Raw genomic sequence first — 22,970 nt, 5'->3', positions numbered from 1 at the left:
TTTCCCGTTCCAATACCCGCAAGCTCTGCGACACTCAGACACCCCCGATCCTTCTGTGACCCTGCAGGACCTGAGGCCACACTGACCCCGCGTGGGCTTCGCCCCAGTTTAGGCTCTGCAGTGATGTCCCTCAGCGGAACAGACTTTTAAAAGTCCTGATTTTGTGCTCCGTTGCTCCGCCCCTTGCCGGGAGCTGGCCCCTCCCCCTGGGGTCTATATTCCCATCGCTTTGGATTCACTTCTCCGCCAGTCCTCCCTTTCAGAAAGTGGTTGTTTTTCTGTTTCTAGAATTGCTGTTCTTCTCTTCAATCTGTCGATGGATATGCAAGTGTTTGCAATCTTTAGATAAGCTATCTAGCTGATCTCCTGCTAGCTAAAGTAGTCTCAGCCTGCTACTTCTCCGCCATCTTGACTCCTCCCCTGATCTTTAGTTTTTGATGTAGTGCTCCATGATTCATTGTTTGTGTATACCACCCAGTGTTCCATAACCATCCCTTTCATTTTTCCCTTCCTTCTCCTAATGTTTTCGAAGTTATTCCTTATGTTCCACAAATAAGTGAACCCATATGATAATTGACTTTTTCTGCTTGACTTATTTCACTCAGCATAATCTCCTCCAGTCCCATCCTTGTTGATGGGAAAATTGGGTATTCATCATTTCAGATGGCTGACTAGTATTCCATTGTGTATATGGACCACATCTTCCTTACTCATTCGTCTGTTGAAAGGCACCTTGGCTTTTTATATAGTTTGGCTATTGTGGACATTGCTGCTATGAAAATTGGAGTGCATGTGGCCCTTTCTTTTCACTACATCTGTAGTGGAAATACATATTTTTTCCACTACATCTGTGGAAAATACCCAGTAGGAGCAATTGCTGGGTCATACGGTAGCTCTGTTTTTAATTTTTTGGAGGAACCTCCACACTGTTTTCCAAAGTGGCTGCACCAACTTCCATTCCCAAAGGTGTAGGAGGGTTCCCCTTTCTCCACAACCTCTTCAACCCTTCTTTTTTCTTGCCTTGTCAATTTTTGACGTTCTAACTGGTGTAAGGTGGTATCTCAGTGTGGTTTTGATTTGCATTTCCCTGATGGCTAATGATAGTGAACAGTTTTCTATGTGTCTTTTAGCCATTTGTATGTCTCTTTTGAAAAGTGTTCACAAGTTCTTCCCATTTTTTGACTTGATTATTTGTTTTTGGGGTATTCAGTTTGAGAAGTTCTTTTTCGATCTTGAATACCAGCCCTTTATCTGTGGTGTCATTTGCAAATATCTTCTCCCATTCTGAGGGTTGTCTCTTGGTTTTGTTGACTGTTCCTTTGCTGTGCAGAAGCTTTTTATCTTTGTGAAGTCCCAAAGTTCGTTTTTGCTTTTGTTTCCCTTGCCTTGGAGACATGTCTTGAAAGAAGTTGCTATGGCTGATGTCGAAGAGGTTATTGCCTGTATTCTCCTCTAGGATTCTGATGGATTCCTGTCTCACATTGAGGTCTTTGATCCATTTTGAGTTTGTCTTTGTGTGTGTTATAAGAGAATGATCAAGTTTAATTCTTTTGTATATAGCTGTGGGACAAACATTTTTGTATATATATTGGAGTACTTACACAAGAATCTTGTAGAATAAATTTTGGAAATGAAATTGCTAGTAAAATATATAAATACTTAAAATGTCTGAGAGACACAGATATTCAGACCATAGCATTAGTCATTTGCATTTTTTCCTGTGAATTGCTTGCTTGTGTTCTGTTTTCTGTGGTTTGTTTATTATAAATTTGAAGGAGTTCTTTTGGATTAAGGCTGTCTTTTATTTCATATATGTGAGAACATTTTTAAGTTTTAGGAGAATAGGAATTTAACTTTTTAGAATAGCTCATTCCTACTCGTAGGATTCTGAAATGGTAACGTTACTTCCGTGGAAGAGGATAGTTCGTTATTAATTATGTCAGGCCTTTCATTCAACATTTGTTAAATTATGGTCCAGATAGACTTAACATAATAATTATTGATAAAATACTTCGGAGGACTCAGCATGCTTACTGGTGTATTAAAATACCTAAAAAGTCTTACAGTAAAGGAACTGATTTGATTTGGGTTAACACAATCATATTACAAGTATAACACAAGTAGCAATACTTGTTGTTGTTGAGGGTGCATATCAGAAATATGAATTAATATTTAGTGAGTGCCAGGTACTGTGATAAAGTATGTGTTGTCTTTCGTTTAATCCTCACAACATCTTTGAGTAGGAGTACTCTTACTATCTTCATTCCATGGGTAAGAAGACACATCCCATGGTAATATAGGCACGCCTCATTTGTATAGTCTTGGTATGCATGAATTTCAGTTACCACAGTTTATCTAAATGACACCGTTTCCCTAAGGACATGGTACAAATTTTATGAAATTTGGTTATGGTATATGAACTGTGAGTCCTTACATGAAGTACAAACTTAGCTTCTCTCTCTTCAGTTTACGAGTCACTGCATGAATAACAGATGATTGTCGTCATCAGTGACTATTCATGTCACTTTTAGATATTGTCAGTGATTGGCCACTGTGTATCTATCATTTATGCACACAGGGCAGAGTACGTAATTGTGTTGCTTCCTTGGCTCCCACTTATAAACCTATGTGATACTTTACAAAAGATAAAAGTGTAGCAGGGAAATGAGAAGTAATACTGCTGGAAATAAAATCCAAATCCTTCGTAAATAGAGTTAGAGAAGAAATTGCTGGCAGGGGGATGTTGACACTGCTGCCGTTTGAGAGACCCTAGATGTGCTCTGCAGGTGCTTATGAAGGTGAACTCACTGACATATCATGAGAAAACTGGTTGTGATGAAAAGAATGAAGATGTCCCAGAGAAAGACCAGCAAAATACTTCATATGGAAATTCTTGGAGACATTTCATAACATTGAAAGTACAAAGGATAAAATGCTGGAATCTGATCCATATTTAGAAAGGAAAATGACAGTTGGCCAAGCTGTCGAAAAAAAATGCTAGCTCCTAGAATTCAGCCAACTGCAAAGTTGCAGGGAATGGTTCCTAAGATTGGCCTCACTTCTGACACCAATTGCAAGTTCTAAGGTTCCCAAAAGCGCCCTCAGGATCAGTAATTTATTGGAAAGGCTCACAGAACTCACGGAAAACTGTTATACTCACAGTTACGATTTATTACAGTGAAAGGATACATCAACTAAGGGAAGAAGTGCACAGAGAAAAGTCCAGAAGAGGTACCAGAAGTGGTTTGTCTCTTCATGGGAGTCAGGATGCTCTCCTGGTCCCAGCGTGTGATGATCAGCCAGGGAAGTTCACTTGAGCCTCAGTATTCAGCCTTTACATTGGCACTCCATTATGGAGATCTGATTGATTGTCCAAGTTACTAATCTTAGTCTCTAATGTGTAGTCCTTCTGGGCATGATCCAAAGCCCCCACTCAGGTTCAGGAGTTCTAATTTAATCAATACATTAAAACTTCAATATGAAAAAAACACTATAATACTATTTTTCGCCTTTCAAATATAGCGCAGAAAATTTACAAATGAAGAAATTATTTCAAATATTATATTCCATGGAAATATCATGCTTGGTTTCTAGTGGATTTGAATATCTGAGAATTGTGTGTATACTCCTTTCTCTTCACTGTTAAAGTTGCCAAATCTATGTAATATTGCTAATATTGCAGGTTTCTTTTAGTTACAGTTTTAGGTTTACACAGTCATTATGTTACAGTTCAGGTTAGATATTTTGATTATAATTTGATCATTGCCATATTAGATGAATTTTTCAAGGTTTACCTTCCCCAATGATGACAGTTTTCTGGTTATAAAAATAACTAATAATTAATATGAAATACCTGGAAAATACTGAAAAGAATAAAGCCTAAAATAAAAATCACTTCCAATCTTATTCTGTAAGTTTTAAGTTACTCTGCAGACAAACTGCAGTCCTTAAGTATAGTAAGTAGGCAGTACTTAGGGTCTTTGTAGCAGAGGTTTGAGTACTTGTAATTACATAATTATTTATAATACCCATTTAATTATTTTTCCCTGGACTCTAAGTTCTATGAAGTCAGGAACTGTGTCTTGTTCCCTACTGTATCTGTCCTATTTGTTGACTGATACATTAGCTAGATTTCCTCATGCCATAACAAATTAGAAAACTAGCATTCTTCTCTATGCTTTGTCATCTGTCAACTGTCATTCCAGGAATGAGCCAAAGAAAACTGTCAGTTACTGTCAGATAAAACAGATGATCATCAGTTTTACAAAAACCTTTTGGGCTTAGGGGACAAAATTCAGATGAATTTCTTCAATAGATTATAAACTCAATTTCATTATGATGCTTTTTTTTTTTTAAAGATTTATTGTTTGGAGGGGCCAAACAGATTACTAAAGTTTCTGTACCATTTTACGTTCTCACCAGCAATGTATGAGAGATCTGCTTTCTTCAGATCCTTGTCAACATTTGGTATTGTCAATATACTTTGTTTAATCTTAGCTGTTCTAAATGTATAGTGATAAATCACTGTGGTCTTAATTTGCATTTCCCTAATGGCTACTGATGCTGAACATCTTTTTGTGTGCTTATTTGCCATCTGTATATCCTCTTCAGTGAAATGTCTCTTCTTGTCTTTCCATTTTCTAGTTGGATTGTTTGGTTTTTTTACTGTTGAGTTTTGAGAATTCTTTATACTTCTAGGATTAATTTTTAAATTTTCTCCCAATACTTTATTATGTAAAATTCAAACATGCAGGAAACTTGAAGAATTGTACCTGTATGGTTGCCACCTTTGTTCTACAGTTAGTGTTTTACTGGATTTGTCTATTTTCTGTCTGGGGGACACCGGAGTGGTTCAGTCCGTTAAAAGTTTGCCCTCAGCTCAGGTCATGATAACAGGGTCCTGTGATTGAGCCCCCCGTTGGGCTTCTTGCTCAGGGGATCCTGCTTCTCTCCCTCTGCCTGCCACTTTCCCTGCTTGTGTGTGCTTGCTCTCTCTATCAAATAAGTAAATAAAATCTTTTAAAAAATTAAAAAAAAATCTTTCCATTTACTAATCCATCAATGCATCATATTTTTCAAAATGCATCTCAGAGTAATTTGTAGATATTAGTATACTTTACCCATTAGCACCTTAGTCTGCCTGTCATTAGGGCTTAACATTTTAAAATTTTATTTTTTAAAATATTTTGGGGGGGGCACCTGGGTGGCTCAGTAGGTTAAAGCCTCTGCCTTCACCTCGGGTTGTGATCCTGGGGTTCTGGGATGGAGCCCCACATCGGGCTTCTGCTCAGCAGGGAGCCTGCTTTCCCCCTCTCTCTCTGCCTGCCTCTCTGCCTACTTGTGATCTCTATCAAATAAATCAATAAAATCTTTAAAAAAATAAAAATTTTTTTTCTTTAGGTAACATTTACATACAATGAAGTGAGTAGATCTTAAATATATCATTTGATGAGTTTCGATACATTTATAACACAAACCCTTAGGATTTATTTTATAGCTAACATCTTAAGTACCCTATGGGATGTAGACCTATTCCAACGTAAACATTTTATATGAACCATAATGTACCTTCTTTTATGATAAAAGTGGATGATTGGTTTTCTTTCTCTTAGAACTCTATTTCAGTGTGTAGTCCTGATACTGTGTGGATCAGAATCATTTGGGGGTAGTTGTTAAAAAAGGTTTGTGTACCCCATCCCATACCTGCTAAACCAGAATCTCTACAGGAAAATTTTAGAAATTAAATTTTAACAGATATTCTAAGTCATGCTTATATAATTTCCATTCCCTCAGGATTATTATGGGCAGGACAATCTCTTCCAGCTTTCTTGCATAGTGACACTAAGCCATGTGTTCTAATGTATCCCATCTCCATGGCTTTCTACTTGGGCTTTTGGAGTTCCTTTTGGTCAGCTACAATAGATATTTAGCAGTGACTTTGTTTTTAAGTTAATTTTACTACTCATTATAGTTGAAACTATGTAAGAAGCCTCACTCTAAGGAAGTGCTCAATCTTTTATTTTTCAGAATTTATTAAGCAACAGTATATCCCTTTTCTAATTTTCAGTCACCAGAAAACTAAATATATAATCTCATTCTCAGACTAGTTTGTAGAGATGCCTATGATTTAAAATTATGCTCTTGAGACTCCAGGATTTCTTGACTCAACACTGTTGACATTTTGAACTGCATAATTTATTGTGGGGGCCTGGCCTGAGCCTTGTGCGGTATTTAACAGTGTATCTGCCTGGAACCCACTAGGTGGCAGTAGCATCACCACTCATACCAGTTGTGACCACCAAAAATGTCTCTAGACTTGGCTAAAATGTCTCCTGGGAACAGAATCACGCAAGGCTGAAAATCACAGCTTTAAGAAATGGTTAGTGTAAGAAACTATATATAAATATAGTTTGTGTTACTAAAGAAACAACAACAAAAGCTATTGGTATTAGTATGTTCCATTACTTCTTAATACTTAAATGAATTTTTTAAAAAAGATTTTATTTATTTATTTGACAGAGAGGGAGACAGCAAGAGAGGGAATACAAGCAGGGGAAGTGGGGAAAGGAGAAGCAGACTTCCCACCAACCAGGGAGCCTGATGCTTTAGTTTGAGATTAAAATTTTAAGGAACAGTAGTAAAATGAGACTAGGTGGTGAAATATGAATTGGAAATTAGGCTTGGAGGGTATTAGGCAGTTTCGTAGTCTAATTCTTATAGATAAAGATGGGATGATGAAATTTCTTGCATTTTAGGATTTTTATATTATGTTAGTATGTATTATATACTATATTTTTGTATAGTAGCATTGTTATCGCTATAATAGTGTGTGTATATATACACACACATATATGTATATATTATTGATAGTATATTGTAGGTAATGTTATATAGAACTGTTATCCTGGAAGATATTACATGGGAGAGGTAGGATTTGACTTCAGAGAGGAGATACACATAGTGGTTAAGATTATGACTGTAAAGTTGTCATCATTTACTAGCTGTGCAACTCTAGGTAAGATTCTTGATGTTTATAAACCTTAAATTAAATTTTCTTACCTGTAAAGTTTTAGTATTACCTGTTTCATAGGATTTGGGAGAATAAATAGTAGATAGAAAGCTCTTAGTTAGTACCTGGCCTATACTAAGTTCTCATTAACTGTTAGCTGTCATTTTTAACCTTTATTTAAAATAATTTGTAGATTAATGATACGATTTATAGAGCTTTAGTGTATTGGTTTGCATTTGAAGATGTGAATATGTATGTGTGTATTTATGTATACAGAATTTTAAAAAAAGACTATAACCCTAAATTTTTCACAGATTAATTTAAACTTAATGTTATCTTTTTAGTTGAGTCTCAAAATACTCTTTTTGTGACCAGTAACTTAAGATACAATTAAGTATTAACCATCTCACTGGAGCAAAGAATTCCAATAATAAAAAACATGGTGATTTGGGGAATATTTTACTTATGTTTAAGATACAAGATATTATTTCCATAGAATATCTGTTAGGTATAAAACTCAAAACGGAAAGAAATAATGTGATGAACATTTGTTACATGTCCTCTTAAAACACTTCCATAAAATGTTGACAATTAAGGCATTAGGATCTTAGTGTATATATCATCACACTTTGTGGTGCATCTTAGCATCAAAATGATTTATGTAAAAGATGAAGAATAACTTTTAAGCTGTACAGTAATGTCTTAATGTTCTTGCTTATGAAAATGGTTATAATGGACTCATTTTGTAGTCTTCCATCCGTCCGTAGTATATACTTTTAGAACTTAGTTTGGGATTTAGCTTATTTGGGATTTAGAACTTATTTTGAGATTCGGCTCTCATTCCTGTTAGTGTCTCAAGGGATAGTAGACATTTGCCAGTATAGCATATTTCATTGTCATAAGGAAAATAATAATATTCTTAAACAATCAGAGTTGAGTCGTAATTTTTTTTTTTTTAAGGTGTAAGACTTCAAGGAAAAAGATGAAAAGCATCATGTGTTAGCAATGCTATCCTTCTCCATTCTCTGTGGTTTTAGGTTTGATCCTGACTGATGTTGAGGATCCTCAGAGGGAGGGAAGTGACAGAGAATAAAAGAAGGATGGTAATTGAGCTCTTTGGGATTGAAACTGCTGACAGTCCCAGAAGATAAAGCACAAGTGGCATGGTCTTTTCTATCTAGGGCTTAAGCTAGAATTGCTTTTCTTCTTTAGAGCAAAGCTTAGAATTTTTTTGTTATTGTATCCTTTCGGATTTTCCCCCACTATTACGTTATTGCTTTCTTCCTCCTTTATTTTAAATTTTGGTTCCAATGCATATTATATGCATTAGTTTTATAGTTAACCTTGTGTAAGACAGGAGGTCTTTAATCAGTGTTGGAGAAGAGAATCAAGGCAAAACCTAAATTATGCATGTTAGTATTCAGTACTTTATTATATACAAAATATACCTTAAAACTTGTAAGTTCAATTAAACTGGTTTTTTAAATTAATTTATTTGGAGAGAGTGCACTTGTGCATGTATGTGTATGATTTGGGATGGTAGGGCCAGGGAGAGAGAGAGTCTTTTTTAACATTTTTAACATTTTTTTTTTAAAGATTTTTTATTTATCTAGTTGATAGACAAGAGATCACAAGTAGGCAGAGAGGCAGACAGAGAGGGGGCGGGGGGAAGCAGGCTCTCCGCTCAGCGCTGAGCGGAGAGCCCGACGCGGGGCTTGATCCCAGGATCCTGAGATCATGACCTGAGCTGAAGGCAGAGGCTTAAACCACTGAGTCACCCAGGCGCCCCGAGAGAGAGAGTCTTAACTAGCCTCCACACTCAGTGCTGGTGCAACCAGGTGCTCCATCTTCCACTCCTGAGATCAAGACCTGAGCTAAGATCAGGAGTCCAACACTTAGGGATGCCTGGGTGGCTCAGTCAGTTAAGTGTCCACCTTTGGCTCGGTTCATGATCCCAGCTTCCTGGGATCAAGTCCCAGTGGAGCTCCATGCCCAGGGGAGAGCCTACTTCTCCCCCTGCCTCCTGCTCCCCCTGCTTATGCTCCCGTGCTCTCTTTCTCTGAAAAAAAAGAAGAAGAAAAAAAAAAGGTCCAGTGCATGACTGAGCCACTCTGACACCCCTTCAACTGGTTTTAAAACTTCAGTTAAACTAGTTTCAAACCTATGTTTTGTCTGGTTCCCAATTGATTATCTTGATCTTTGCATTCCTTAGCTAAAAACTTGAAAATTAGGATCCATATCTCTGGTAGTTGAGGTTTACATGAAATAAATGTGAAAGTGTATCTGGCAGTGTTAGGTTCTCTTCCCTTCCATTCTCCACTGAGCCATCTTATTCCTACTATTAAGAGTTTTTTTCCTTGTTGAAAGAAAAGTCCTAGAGTAGCCTTTAAAAGGTTTGTATTTAGGGTAAAATTAGAAGGAAAAATGAAGTAGAAGAGTGAAAAGACAAATAGACAAAGAGCTCTGATAAAATACTTTAGATAACACAGTTCTTCAAATTAGAAGAATTAAATTCTTCCTGCTATGTTGCTGCTTTTGTAGGCTGCTAGTATGTTTAAAGAGAGGAGCAAAGGGAAGGACGCCTGGGTGGCTCAGTCAGTTAAGCCCCTGCTTTCAGCTCAGGTCATGATCTCGGGGTCCTGGGATCCAGCCCCTTGTCTGGCTTCCTGCTCAGCAGGTAGTTTGCTTCTCCCTCTCCTTCTCCCTCCGCCCCTTTCCCTCACCCCCCTCAACTCCTGCTCATGCACATACATTGTCTCATCTAAATAGATAAATCTTTTTTTTAAAAAGTGAGCATGTTTTGTTTTAACTTTTATTTAAATAAACAATGAGCTATTGGCTCATCTGTGTAATTTTGCCTGTAAAAGTTTTCTTGGTCCTCTAATCATTCCTTTTGTGCTTAAATTGTCCATAAGTCTATAAAGGAATATGTAGCTATTTAAGCAGTAAACTAGGGGATGACTTATACATACTTCTGAGACAGTAATGGTTTTAATGGTAGAATGATGAGTTTGCTATACCATAACTTGACCCAGTGAACCTCCGAGGAGCTCTTTACATTGTTAGATGGCAACACAGAACTTTATGGCCATTGTCGATTATTTCATGCAGTATATTTTACCATTGCCATCGTGATACTATAGCTGTGGTAGTTTGGCAACTTCAGCATTGCTTGCTTTGGAAACTGTGGTTCTGATATCCGAGTCTGCCTTATTACATTTTTTCTGCCTGGTTATTTTTTATTTTTTTTTTTAAAGATTTTATTTATTTATTTGACAGAGAGAGAGAGATCACAAATAGGCAGAGAGACAGACAGAGAGAGAGAGAGATGAGGAGAAGCAGGCTCCCTGCTGAGCAGAGAGCCCTATGCGGGACTCAAACCCAGGCCCCTGGGATCATGACCTGAGCCGAAGGTAGAGGCTTAACCCACTGAGCCACCCAGGCGCCCCAACTGCCTGGTTATTTTTGATGATGTGTGTGTTAGAACTTACTAAGAAGCACTACAGCCCTTTGATTTCAGGAAGGTTTTTTTTTTCACTTATAAATCTTACAGTTGGAAAAGGGAAAGAAGACCCTTTAAAGTTTTGTCCTAAAATTAATGTTTGTGAAATTCTACCTGTGTAATTGTATTTATAAGTGTGTAATTTCCCTGTCAACCATTATATAATGAAATGAGTGGGCATTGAAAAAGGTAGGAAAAATGGGTATCCAGAAATTAGATTTCTTTCCCTTGGTTTGACCACTGATTTGCTGTGTGATTTTTGTGAAGTTTACTTTGTTTTAGTTTATTTTCTTATATAGCTTAAGAATTCTATGTCTCCCAGAAGGATTGTGTAGCTAGATATTATGTAGTATATAATAAAAATATACATACATTCAGGATGTTCATATATTGTATTCACTTCACTTTTTGGAAAATTACTAGAATACTCTTCCAGGAGATTTTTAAATCCACTACAGTGGGTTAGTTGTTTTCCCTTGTTTGCAGATTGTTTTTGGCATGTGAACTTCAAATGAAAGATTTGTTTTTATTACTTGAAGTCAGTTTTCATTACAATACATTATATATTTGGGGGATTATATTACAAAAAGTTTTTGCATTTCTCTTAAGGTGTTAAAATTATTTGCAGAAAAATTGTGTGCATGATGTTTTGTCTGTTTTCAGGTCCAATGATGCATCAGCAGCCTCCTTCTCAACAATACAATATGCCACAGGGAGGTGGGCAGCATTATCAAGGCCAGCAGCCACCTATGGGAATGATGGGTCAAGTTAACCAAGGCAATCATATGATGGGTCAGAGACAGATTCCTCCTTATAGACCACCTCAGCAGGGTAAGATGACATTTGGGAGATTTCCTGCTTAATATAAATAACAGTAGTTGAAAGTCTTTATTTTAATAAACTTCGCAGGTAGGCAAAATCAGGGCTTTTTGTTTCTTGATTTTTATGATTATATATTCTTTTCTAAAAGGTAGTATATATAGTAGGTACAAAGGGTCATGAAGTGGTTAGGAACTTCCTGTTACACAGCTTTCTTTTATCTGTTCTTTTCTGGGAAAAGGTTATATCATTAAATTTTATATCAAAAGCTCACTAATATATAGCAGAATATACTATATACTATATAGCAGAAGATACTATTTTAATTTTGAGAAGTTACTTATATGGTCAGAAACAAACCCTAGTTTATTCCAAACTGCTCTAATATCAAAAAGAAAATTAATTTTGTACTAGTTTGAACTTCTTTTTAAGAAGTTAGTATTTTTTTTTTTTAAGATGGTTTTGTTAGACAGTGCTTGTATGGTCGTAACAATTTTTGTGAAATGTGATGTGTGGTGTTGCTCTGTGTTTGTGTATCTGTGTGTGTGTATAAGAATAGTTAAATGTATCTCAAATGCCAGAGCATGGGAGGGCAATCTACAGGTGAGAAGTGATCTCTTATGATATCAGATTAGAAAGAAAGCCTTTGATGACCTAGAGAACAAATTATTTACCTCTTGACTGGTTGTGGTTTTTCAGGCCCACCACAGCAGTACTCAGGCCAGGAAGACTATTATGGGGACCAATACAGTCATGGTGGACAAGGTCCTCCAGAAGGCATGAACCAGCAATATTACCCTGATGGTAATCTCTCCTAATGTTAATCTTCCCATTTTCTGTCCCTGCCCAAGATTAATGTAGATAGCTGTTCAAAATATTTTAATGAGGGTGAAGAAACTAACAATACGTTTCTTCTAAAAGGAAACACTTTAATAATCAAAAGCACCAGTCAATGCTTTAGTTTTATAATCCATTTCAAAGTATGTTTTGTTTAGATAGTTCATGTTAGTACCATCATGAATCACATTCTGTCACTGGAATCCCTTCTTCTATAAAAGGATCCTTTTATGTTTGGAATTGTTCATTTGAACCAAAGCAAGTGTTACTTACTTTTTTAATAACCACTTTATTGAGATAATTCACATACTATAAGATTCACCCATTGGTTTACTTTTATTCATGGTATAAATACATAGAACATCTGGTTCTTGAGTATTTTTCCAGGTTTTATCATTTTAGTCAATGTTAAGTATTTCTCAAAGAACTGTGTTTTATATACGTTAGCATTTGCATCCGAAAAATTTTGGAAGCTAAATTATATCCATGATGTAGCTGTGTATAGAGTTGATAGGGTAGGAAAAGCATTTGGAAACAGATTTTAATTATTTAGTTTAATGATTTTTTTTTTTTAGTGGGAAGGTGGTTTGTGAAAAAGCGTTCACTAAAGGTGTACTGCACTTGGTAATGACGCAACCAAAGTGGGCTTCCACTGTACAGAACTTTCAGGTTTTCTGTATGTTTGAAAATTTTTTGATACACTGTTGAGGAAAAAATAATCTAAACATATAAAATTGTGATAAATTAGAGGTAGCTGTTCAGATTATAATACGATTTGTCTTGTTATGAAAGGATTTGTCAAAATCTTCATTTATCTAGTAAGCTCTCTTGGTATATTTAAGGTAAACTCTTTGGCAGAGAAACTTGGACAAACTAAAAATTAAAAGCTGAAGTGTTGGGACTGTCGACTCAAAGCTAGTGTGGACTAGTAAGAAGATACAATTTGTTGTATTTAAAAAATCATTTAGCTTGCCATTTTTTGGTTAATGGATAAAGCATAAAAGTTGTATCGGTATGAGGACTTTGGTTTTTTACTGAAGAGGCCCTGCCAATATGGGCAGAGCACTCACTCATCTGTAGAATTTCACATATAATGATTATTCGTTAGTAATAGTGATACGTATGGGTATTTCTTGTTGGAAAGTGATGTCTTTTTTTAAATCTCACGTTTTCTTGCCCTGAATTATTCAACATGTTGGAGTTTTTTGTTGTTGTTTTTCTTTCATATGTAGATATTATATTAAGATTTTTTTTTTAATGAGAAACTTCAGTATGTTTGTAGACTGTGGATATTTTAAAGAAGTGAAATCTAGTTTGTCAGATTTTATGTATTAGGAAGTTTGAAAGTAAATGCTGAAAGTGAACAATTGTTTTGTTTTATTTTTAAAATGGACTTTATATAATTGAAATGAATTTGACATTGTTATTTTGGTCCTGAGTATTTCCTGAAATGTGAAATGTATATTGTTGCAAATATGACCTTTCTACTCAAGCAGATAGATATGTTATTTTTGTGTATATCAGATCTTTAAGGTTACGTAAATCATTTATTACATCAGGGGATTTAAAAATCTAACTGGTGTCATTTTTGCATTGGTGTATATTAATTTACCTAGAGTATTCCATTTATAACAACAATTTTCCTAAATGGCATTGGATATTTTCTTATCATTCAGATATTTATGCCAGTAAATATGTAGGTTAGGAGTAGGCAAACTTTTTTCAGTAAAGAGCCAGAGAGTAAATATTTTAGTCTTTGCAGGCCATATGGTCTTGGTCTCAATTACTGAACCCTTGTCATAGCATGAAAACAGGTAGAGAAAATGTGAGTGGGAATGCCTGTGTTCCAGTAAAACTTTATTTACAAAAAACAGGCCGCTGGCCATATTTATATTGCAGGCCATAGTTTGCCAGCCCTTAATGTGGATATTTATGAGGTGGTTTGGGTACGTTAGAATCCTAGAACACTGAATATAACATTTATTCATAACTGTATTCCTCTTCTTAATTAGGTATTCTTTTAAAATTTAGTTTAGATTTTAGCTAATCTGAAGCGTTATTTCCTGTGTTCTCAGTGCAACTTAATTCAAAGAACTAAACTATTGATTTTCATTAAAGTCCAGTCATAAAATTTATTGAACCTTAAAACTAAAGGTGTACCCTAGCACTTGACTCAGTATAAGTTTTTGAAGTGTATGTTTTTGATACTCAAGAAATAATTTCTAAAGGCTTCTAGGAATGGCAGCATTAAGCAATAATATTATTGCATCTGAAAATGCTTTATAAGATATGTATACTTTATGCAAGTAAATAGAATGTGAAAAATTTATTTCAGTTTCTTTCAGGGGAAAAAAACTTATGGAGCTTTTTTACATTTTTTATATTTTGCATGTTTTAGCATATGCTGTGGAATTGGCGACCAGCAGAACAGGTGTTTGACAAAATATGATAATTGTTTCCTTTGTTCATTCTAATTTAATTCAAGTTATTTACATGTAAAAGGCCTAAATGCTTTCATCTCTCTTCTTTTAAAAAAATTGAAGATAAAGTTTTTTCCCCTCTTGGTGAGGATTATCAGTTAAGACTAAGTGTAATGTTTCTAAAACTACTGTTTTTTGCTTTTAAGAAATTTGCACGTTATCTCAATATGAAAACAATCACATTGGTAAATATTTGGCTAATGCAATTGAAATTATTTTTTATGTATTTCCATTTCTTTTTCTTTTTTTCAATTTTATCTGAAAGTTTAAATATATTTAGGGTTTTCACTCAGTGGCCATTAACGTTTCTTCCTGTCTCTTGTCGAATTGATGTAGGTCATAATGATTACGGTTATCAGCAACCGTCGTATCCTGAACAAGGCTACGATAGGCCTTATGAGGATTCCTCACAACATTACTACGAAGGAGGTATCTATATACCTTCACACACATACACATATATATCCCCTTCTACAGGAATGCAAATCCTTGCATAAGACATCTTCTACCCATGCAAAGCTCTTGTAGAATATTAGTTGCTGGCTGTCTTGAAAGTTACAGGGAGCCCAGAACAATCAAAATAATTTCCTTACAAATATTTAAAAATGTATAACCGTGACTTGCCATTTCTAACAACAATAAAAAGACTAAAACATTTACAAATAATTTTTTCCTCAGTGGAAATTTTCTATTTGAACATAAATCCATCGATTCAATTTTTTTTTTCTTGTGTGTGTTTACATATGTATAATTTTACATATAAGTATAGTGCCTTTAGGAAACAGCTTGCTGATCTTGTGTAGCTAGTGTGTGCTCTTGTAGCTGTCTTTAATTTTGTCTTTTTTATTTTATTTAGCATAGTCATGATCTTATGACTGTGATGTTCCAGTAAATGTAATGCTCGTATGGCAGAGACGCTGAAAATGCTGCAGTTCAACCTTGCAAAATTGGCTTTAACTGCAGTTTGTTTGGCCGAAATCCTTCTGTTTGGTTTGAGTTTTTTCTTTGTTTTGTTAACTTTCAAAAATCAATATGGCATTTCATTTTGTTCTTGTGTTGTTGGCTATGCATCTTAGAGTAAAAAAGTTAATTAAGCGAACTTCTCAGTTTCTTCTTTCTCTTCTCCAATTATCCTGTAGGAAATTCACAGTATGGCCAACAGCAAGATGCCTACCAGGGACCCCCTCCCCAACAGGGGTACCCGCCCCAGCAGCAGCAGTACCCGGGGCAGCAAGGCTACCCAGGGCAGCAGCAGGCCTATGGTAATAGCTTGGTGCAGTTTATTTTTGTCACAAAAAATATGATGGTTGCTGTTTTGAAATATTCAAGTGAATATTTAATGTTTATTTTTCCTAGAATTCTTTACCTCAGTCTGTTACTGGAGTATTTCTTTAAAATGTTTTCCTCAGATAAACTAGTAATCCATTTAAAAAGAAACATAAACTAGAGATGGTTCATTGACCAAAGGTAAGGTATGTAATCGATTTAAAATGGGTTCTTAAATGAATTCTTAAACCTCTTTGGCATTCATGACCACCCAGCAGCTTTGTATGTGCTTAGAAAACTGATGAATTGGGTGATTATTAACCACATCTATATAATCTGCTTAGCAAATTTATTTCTAAAACTAATGACTGTTACTATGAAAAATAACATTGATTTTTCTAGTACAAATGAGATGTATTTGGAATGCATGAAGAAAATGCTTTTGTCATTCTTTGGTTCAGTAGCAATATATTCATCCATAGAGGTGTATTTATTGCTGTTATGTATATTACAGAGTTTGGGGGAACTGTGGCCATATTTTCTTATTATATACTCACTGTGAGAGCTAGTAGCTGGGTATCTCGCTTTCAGTAACTTCATTAGATAGGGAGTGGGGAATGATAAAGACCTGATCTTATTCTTAAATTTTAAGCTACTGTCACTACTTTATATACAGGAAAATATGGTTCTAATGTTAGAGAAGTAACTGCTTATTAATCTGATATCTTCTCTTGCTAACAGTGGTCTCTTTTTTATATCAGTAATATCTTACTCTTTTCATCCATTAGTTTAAGCTCTGCGATTACTATGGGCACATCTCTCTACCCATCATTGCACATCTAAGAACAGGATCAGGCTGAAATTCTCTTGTGCCTTCAACATAAGCATTGAAATTAAGTCAGGTGTTGGGAGCCAGGCATTTCCCCCAACTGATAAGTTCTGGTTCCTTGAGATATGACTTTAGAAATATTCCTTGGATTTCTTGTTTTTACAAGGGGACTTTCTTGCTGCTCTCAAATGGCAGTTTTCCTTTCGTGACCATTGAATGTCTGTATTTTGAATAAGTAGAGTATTCTGATTTTATTGTGGTTATAGGAAAAAAATTATGGTGTGCTTACGTCAAGTGAATTCATTGATACAAATATTTTAAATGGGAAGAAAGAGTAAATGAAACTGAATATTTTCAGTTTAAGTAGTTAAATGCCGTTTTGATAGAAATTGAGAATCCCAATGAAGTTCCCATTTTGCTTATTCATAGGCTTCTATTGTACTTTCTTCTGATAGAAAATTTAGAGTTTTAATAGTTGGGTGTATAATAATTAAGTAAATAATAGAGTGATGGGATTTATTTAAGCTTGGAAATATATTCTCTTTTGACACTTTCTTCCACCATCAGTGTGTTTCTTTTTTTTTTTAAATGGCAGGTTTTGAATGGCAATGATAGAAAACATGAAAGTGTCAAAGCTTTTCAGCTTATGCTTTAAAAAGCATCCTTTACAATAGGCAGTAGTGGAATTTATGAAACAGACATATTTGTTTGGCAAGCCAGATTAGTCCCTTGCCGTCTCTGGAATTGGAAATCATTCATTTTTATGGGTTAGGTATTAAAGGTGATTGGTACACAGAACATAACTTTTGAATCAGGTTTTTTCACATGCAACCTGTGGCTTTTCAACTCTTCTTTAGTTTTGGTTTGAAAATATTGTGATAGTAAGTTTACCAATGCAGAGCATAAAGCATTCTTTTGATGATTGCAAATATTAATCTAGAATTTACATGGAAAATTATTCTTTGTGATTCTTTGGTGATTGCAAGTGTGACTCCAGAGTCATACTGCTATAAATATCATTGATTCTCAAACTTTATTCAAAAATTATTTCAGTATTTTAATTTGAATCTGCTTCTTGCTTCTTCTTTTATCTGTTGCTTATACTGGTTACTTTCTAGTGGAGCTACAGATGAATTTACTTAATGTCATAGAATTAACCTGAGTCTCTTTTACTCATTGAAAACTCCTGAATCTCTTTTACTCATTAAAAAAAATTTTTTTTGATGGCTAACACATAGCTTATTAGCTATACCGAATCAAAACATCTTGTATGTGGTGGCAGTATTACAGTATTATAATATTTTCACTCTTACAACCTGTGGAATTTATTTTAAAATGTATTTGAGAAGATCAGGATACCAAACTATCCTTTTTTGTTTAGATATAAAAATGTAATAACATCTAGTTCTAAACCCTTTTGAGAGTTCTGTTTTTATCTGGGTTTTTGTTTGTGTTAATTATTTTGCAGGTCCTTCACAGGGTGGTCCAGGTCCTCAGTATCCTAACTACCCTCAAGGACAAGGTCAGCAATATGGGGGTTATAGACCAACACAGCCTGGACCACCACAGCCGCCACAGCAGAGGCCTTATGGATATGACCAGGTAAGTTATTTGGCCAACTGTGTGATTGCCCCATTGTTTGTTCACTCTTCATTAGGGTGTTTTTGACTTGAAGGCTCATTTTTTCCCTCCTCTTGTTTATAGCATATGAGTTAACAAAAAAGAAATTTACTTATAAGTCTTTTTCAGAGAATGCTCGCACAGTTGATCGTAGTTACTTACAGTAACATGTAAAACATGCCTAATCTCTGGGTACCAGCATTCATTCATACTCATTCATAGTCTCTCTCTCCCTCTGGTCTTTCCCCAGGCAGACTTCCTGGAGGTATTACAAACACCATTCTCTAACCTAAGGCCCCTGTTTTCTCTGATCTCCCTCATGTTTACTGCCCTGTGGAGATGTGGAGTCCATCTGTGTCAGTGCTCTTTGTAGCTCTCATCTTGACTTCAGCTTCCCCACTGCACTTCATCCACATCCCTGTTGTCCTTCCTCTCTCAATTCCTATTTACCTCCTGTCTCTGATGCCTCCTTTCATATACCTGTCCATTATCTCAAGTACTAATAATCTTTATCTCCTATTCTCTTTCCTTCTATTTTCATATATGTAGAGATGTATCTCGTTCTAAGATGACTGTTCTCTTGAACCTAGGATTTACTTAAGTTCCTTCTTTTTGTCAGTAAACTTTTCAGACTTAATCTGTGCAGCAGTGAATCTTGTTATAGGTACTCTAAATTATAATGAAAATGGTTTATGAAGTTATCAGTTTCTTTAGATTGATTTCAGTATTGTCTAATGACTTTCTAGTGAGGATAATCTTGTCTGCTCACTACTTAAGTTCTTTAAAATAGGTTATTGTTTTTTTTTTTTTTTTTGGTAAGTTAGGCTTCTAAGACCAGTTTAGACGATCTGATTTGAGGAACAACTCAGTACCATACTAATTAGAACTTGAGACGTGAGCAGTTCTTCTCTCCATGCTCTCTGAAGCCTACTGCCCCTTGTCCTGACATTTCCTATTTCAGAGGTAAAGGTAAAAGAGATAGAAGAGACTTAAACTAAAAGGGTAAGGACAAAAGAGTAATATTTTTTAAAAATCCCTAATATGAAGCCAAAGAATTAGATTGAAATTTTACTTACATTTTAAAAGTGAAATAAGGGGGCGCCTGGGTGGCTCAGTTGGTTAGGCAGCTGCCTTTGGCTCAGGTCATGATCCTGGAGTCCCGGGATTGAGTCTTACATCGGGCTCCCTGCTTGGCAAGGAGTCTGCTTCTCCCTCTGACCCTCCTCCTTCTCATGCTTGCTCTCTCTCAAATAAATAAATAAAATCTTAATAGATAAATAAATAAAAATGAAATAAGTCGTGGCTAATGACTCAGGGCAAAATTCCTGAGGACAAGATTTAGGCTCTTTTTAGATAAGTTAACTTTTTAAAAAGTGAGCTTCTGATCTTTTGTCCCCTCAATCAGCAAATATTTATTAATTTTTTGTGTGCTGGACACTATATTAGGTCCTGAAGGAATAAAACAGACATGGTTCTTATGGCTGGTGGAGCAATCTTTTTAAAAAAGATTTTATTTATTTATTTATTTGGAGTGAAGGGAGGGGCAGAGGGGGAGAGAGAGAGACTGTCCAGTAGACTCTGCTGAGCGTGGAGTCTGATGCAGGGCTCAAGCCCACAAGTCCGACATCATGATCTGAGCTGAAATCAGGTGTCAGGTGCTTGACTGACTGAACCACCCAGGCACCCTTCTGTACCAGTGAAGTATCTTGGTCTTTCTTGACTTTACTTTTGATATATTTGACGTGTGTTCCTATTTTCATTCTTGAATGGTTTTGTTTAACTTCTAACTACTGTGCTTTTTAAAATTTAACACTTCCAGTAATTCCTTCTTTATTTTTTTCATTTGTTTCTCATCTTTTATCCAAATATCAATCCTTGGCTTGGTGTTTTTCTTGGTCTCTCTATTCATCCCATCTTATATTTTCAGTACCCTCAGACTACCCTTCAGCTCCATTTTTTTCAGCTGTGTATGGAACATCTCTCTTTGGATGTCTTGCTATTTCCATCAACTTGAGCATGTCATGGACTAAACTAGCCATATTCTCTCTAAATGATGTGTTTCTACATCCCTGAAGCTTGTTAGTCATTAAGTAAATGTTTCTTGAGAAATATTTGTACGCCAAATACCTAAAATTGGGGTACATTGGGAAATAAGATAAGCATAAGTTCTGTCTTTGTGAACTTAAGTCTAGACGAATAAACAAATGTTATAATATAGTATGAGAGGTACTTGGGTGAAGAAAGGCAAGATTTTTGTGGAAGTGAGCTCCTAATGTAGATGATAGAAAAAATGTTCTTTGGGAAGTATTGTATTAGTGTGAGGGCCCAGGGATGAATAGGTATTAGATAAGTAGACATAGAGGAGGGAAGGATATTCTAGTCAGAATGAAGTGCATTCCTAAAGGACTAGCATTGAGATGTGTGGTAGAATAAAACAGAAGCATGGGGAGGGAGAGGCAAGATTGGAGAGAAAAGTTAAGGATTAGATTAGAAAGACTCTTACAAGCCATATTAGGGGACTTGGACTTTATCCTGACATCATTTGGAGCCTATAAAAGGTTTTAAATGATGTGTATAAAATATTAGCTATGTGTGGTACTTGGTACACATATATGATATTATGTGTGGTATGTAGTATATATGATAGACATATGATATACTACCATTTTTATTATAATTAGTCCACCCCCTGAACTACTTGGGAATTTGGGATGGTACTGTAGATAAAGACCCATGGTGTTTAGGTAGATGCCAGCCACATTTCCTTTCCCACTAGAAAAGGCTATGAGGGGGCACCTGGATGGCTCAGTGGGTTAAAGCCTCTGCCTTCAGCTCAGGGCATGATCCCAGGGTCCTGGGATCAAGCCCTGCATCAGGCTTTCTGCTCAGCAGGGAGCCTGCTTCCCCTCCTCTCTCTCCCTGTCTGTCTCTCTGCCTACTTGTGATCTCTCTGTCAAATAAATGAATAAAATCTTAAAAAAAAAAGTCTATGAGGAGGGACCAACTTAGCTACTCTAGTGTTAGTCTGTCCACATTTATCAAGGGTTTTTACCTTATCTATATCCCCCAACCCAAACACTTGTTGGTCTCTTCATTTTAGGGGAGGTATTAGATAGTGTTAGTATTAGACAGATAGACTTATTAGATAGATAGAAGCATTAGATATTAGATAGTATCTTCAAGATAGTGAAGGATTAGAAAACTGATACAGATTCTTAAATCCAATAATAATATAATTATCGTGGTGGTTTAGGCAGATGATTCTTAGAGCAGTGTGCATGATGAACTAAAAGAGGGGAAAAATTGAGAGAGAAATCATTGCTAGAGGCTGTTGCTTCTCCATTATTTTTTTCTATCTCAGAAATAGCTGCTTGATTCTTTCAGTTCCATAGTCTAAAAAGCTCGAGTCATCCTGGCTCCCCTCTTTTTTGTAAATCAAGTATCTTGTCAACCAGCAATTCTCATCACCTTTTCCTTCAGAATTTATCCAGTATCTAGCTGTTTTTTACAACCTCTTGCTCTTACCCAAGTCAAAGTTATAACTGTCACTCACTTGGACTATTGCAATTATCTTCCTTCTTGGTCTTCCTGCTTTCATTGTAGCTCCGCTATAGAATATGCTCCACATAGGACCCAGAATGATCTTTTAAAAACATTTTAAAATATTTAAAATTTTAAAAATGATCTTTTTTAAAAAAAGATGCTTTTAAAAAATTTATTTATTTGATGGAGAGAGAGAGCAAAGGGCCATAAGCAGGGAGAGTGGCAGCAGTAGAGGGAGAAGCAGGCTTCCCCCCCCCCCCGGAACAGGGAGCCCAATGTAGGACTCAATCCCAGGAGCCTGGGATCATGACCTGAGTTGAAGGCAATTGCTTAACTAATTGAGCCACCCAGGCATCCCAAAAACATTAGTTGCTTTTTTTTTTTTTTTAAAGATTTTACTTATTTATTTGACAGAGATCACAAGTAGGCAGAGAGGCAGGCAGAGAGAGAGAGGGGGAAGCAGGCTCCCTGTGGAGCAGAGAACCTGATGCGGGGCTCGATCCCAGGACCCTGGGAATCATGACTGAGCCGAAGGCAGAGGCTTTAACCCACTGAGCCACCCAGGTGCCCCTTTTAAAGCCACAGCTCAAAGCCCTGTGGTGACTTCAGTCTTATAGTGAAAGCTATAGATCTTTTTTTTTTTTTTAAGATTTTATTTATTTATTTGAGAGGAGAGAGACAGTGAGAGAGAGAGCATGAGTGAGGAGAAGGTCAGAGGGAGAAGCAGACTCCCCATGGAGCTGGGAGCCCGATGCGGGACTCCATCCCGGGACTCCGGGATCATGACTTGAGCCGAAGGCTGTCGTCCAACCAACTGAGCCACCCAGGCGTCCCGTGAAAGCTAGATCTTATAATGACCTACAGAGCCCTACATGCCTTGTGCCCCCCTCACCTGTCCCACCACCTCATCTCTGTTTATAGCTGCCCTCATTTAGTTTGCTTCAGTCACCGTGGCTTGTTTGCTGTTCCCATACAGATCAATTATATTTATCCCTGTTCACTGCACCCTTTATTGCCCAAACTCTTCCCCAATAACTTGCAATGTGTGGGTTCCTCACTTACTTC

The 22,970-nt window shown here is 36.1% G+C and overlaps 1 protein-coding gene across 5 annotated transcripts in view; it reads left to right on the top strand.

Annotated features, from left to right (window-relative positions):
- SS18 (SS18 subunit of BAF chromatin remodeling complex) overlaps nucleotides 1–22,970 on the top strand; it is a 96,238-nt gene that overhangs the window by 58,972 nt on the left and 14,296 nt on the right. For 3 of the 5 annotated variants that reach the window (XR_001177920.2, XM_045065469.1, XM_004742860.3), the window contains exons 6-10: nucleotides 11,175–11,342; nucleotides 12,030–12,134; nucleotides 14,984–15,076; nucleotides 15,787–15,909; nucleotides 18,211–18,344. Coding sequence is in view for 4 of the 5 variants with exons in the window: in XM_045065469.1 (XP_044921404.1) it covers nucleotides 11,175–11,342; nucleotides 12,030–12,134; nucleotides 14,984–15,076; nucleotides 15,787–15,909; nucleotides 18,211–18,344 (623 nt within the window). In the remaining variant the exon portion in view is untranslated. The remainder of the gene's footprint in view (nucleotides 1–11,174; nucleotides 11,343–12,029; nucleotides 12,135–14,983; nucleotides 15,077–15,786; nucleotides 15,910–18,210; nucleotides 18,345–22,970) is intronic. The other 2 variants (XM_004742861.3, XM_045065470.1) reach the window with 2 other exon arrangements.

The sequence above is a fragment of the Mustela putorius genome, unplaced genomic scaffold (genome assembly GCF_011764305.1).
Source record: "Mustela putorius furo isolate JIRA1106 unplaced genomic scaffold, ASM1176430v1.1 tig00003858_pilon_pilon_pilon, whole genome shotgun sequence".
Lineage (NCBI taxonomy): Eukaryota > Metazoa > Chordata > Mammalia > Carnivora > Mustelidae > Mustela > Mustela putorius.
Note: the sequence above shows the minus strand (reverse complement) of the source record. Positions and strands in the feature narration are given on the sequence as shown.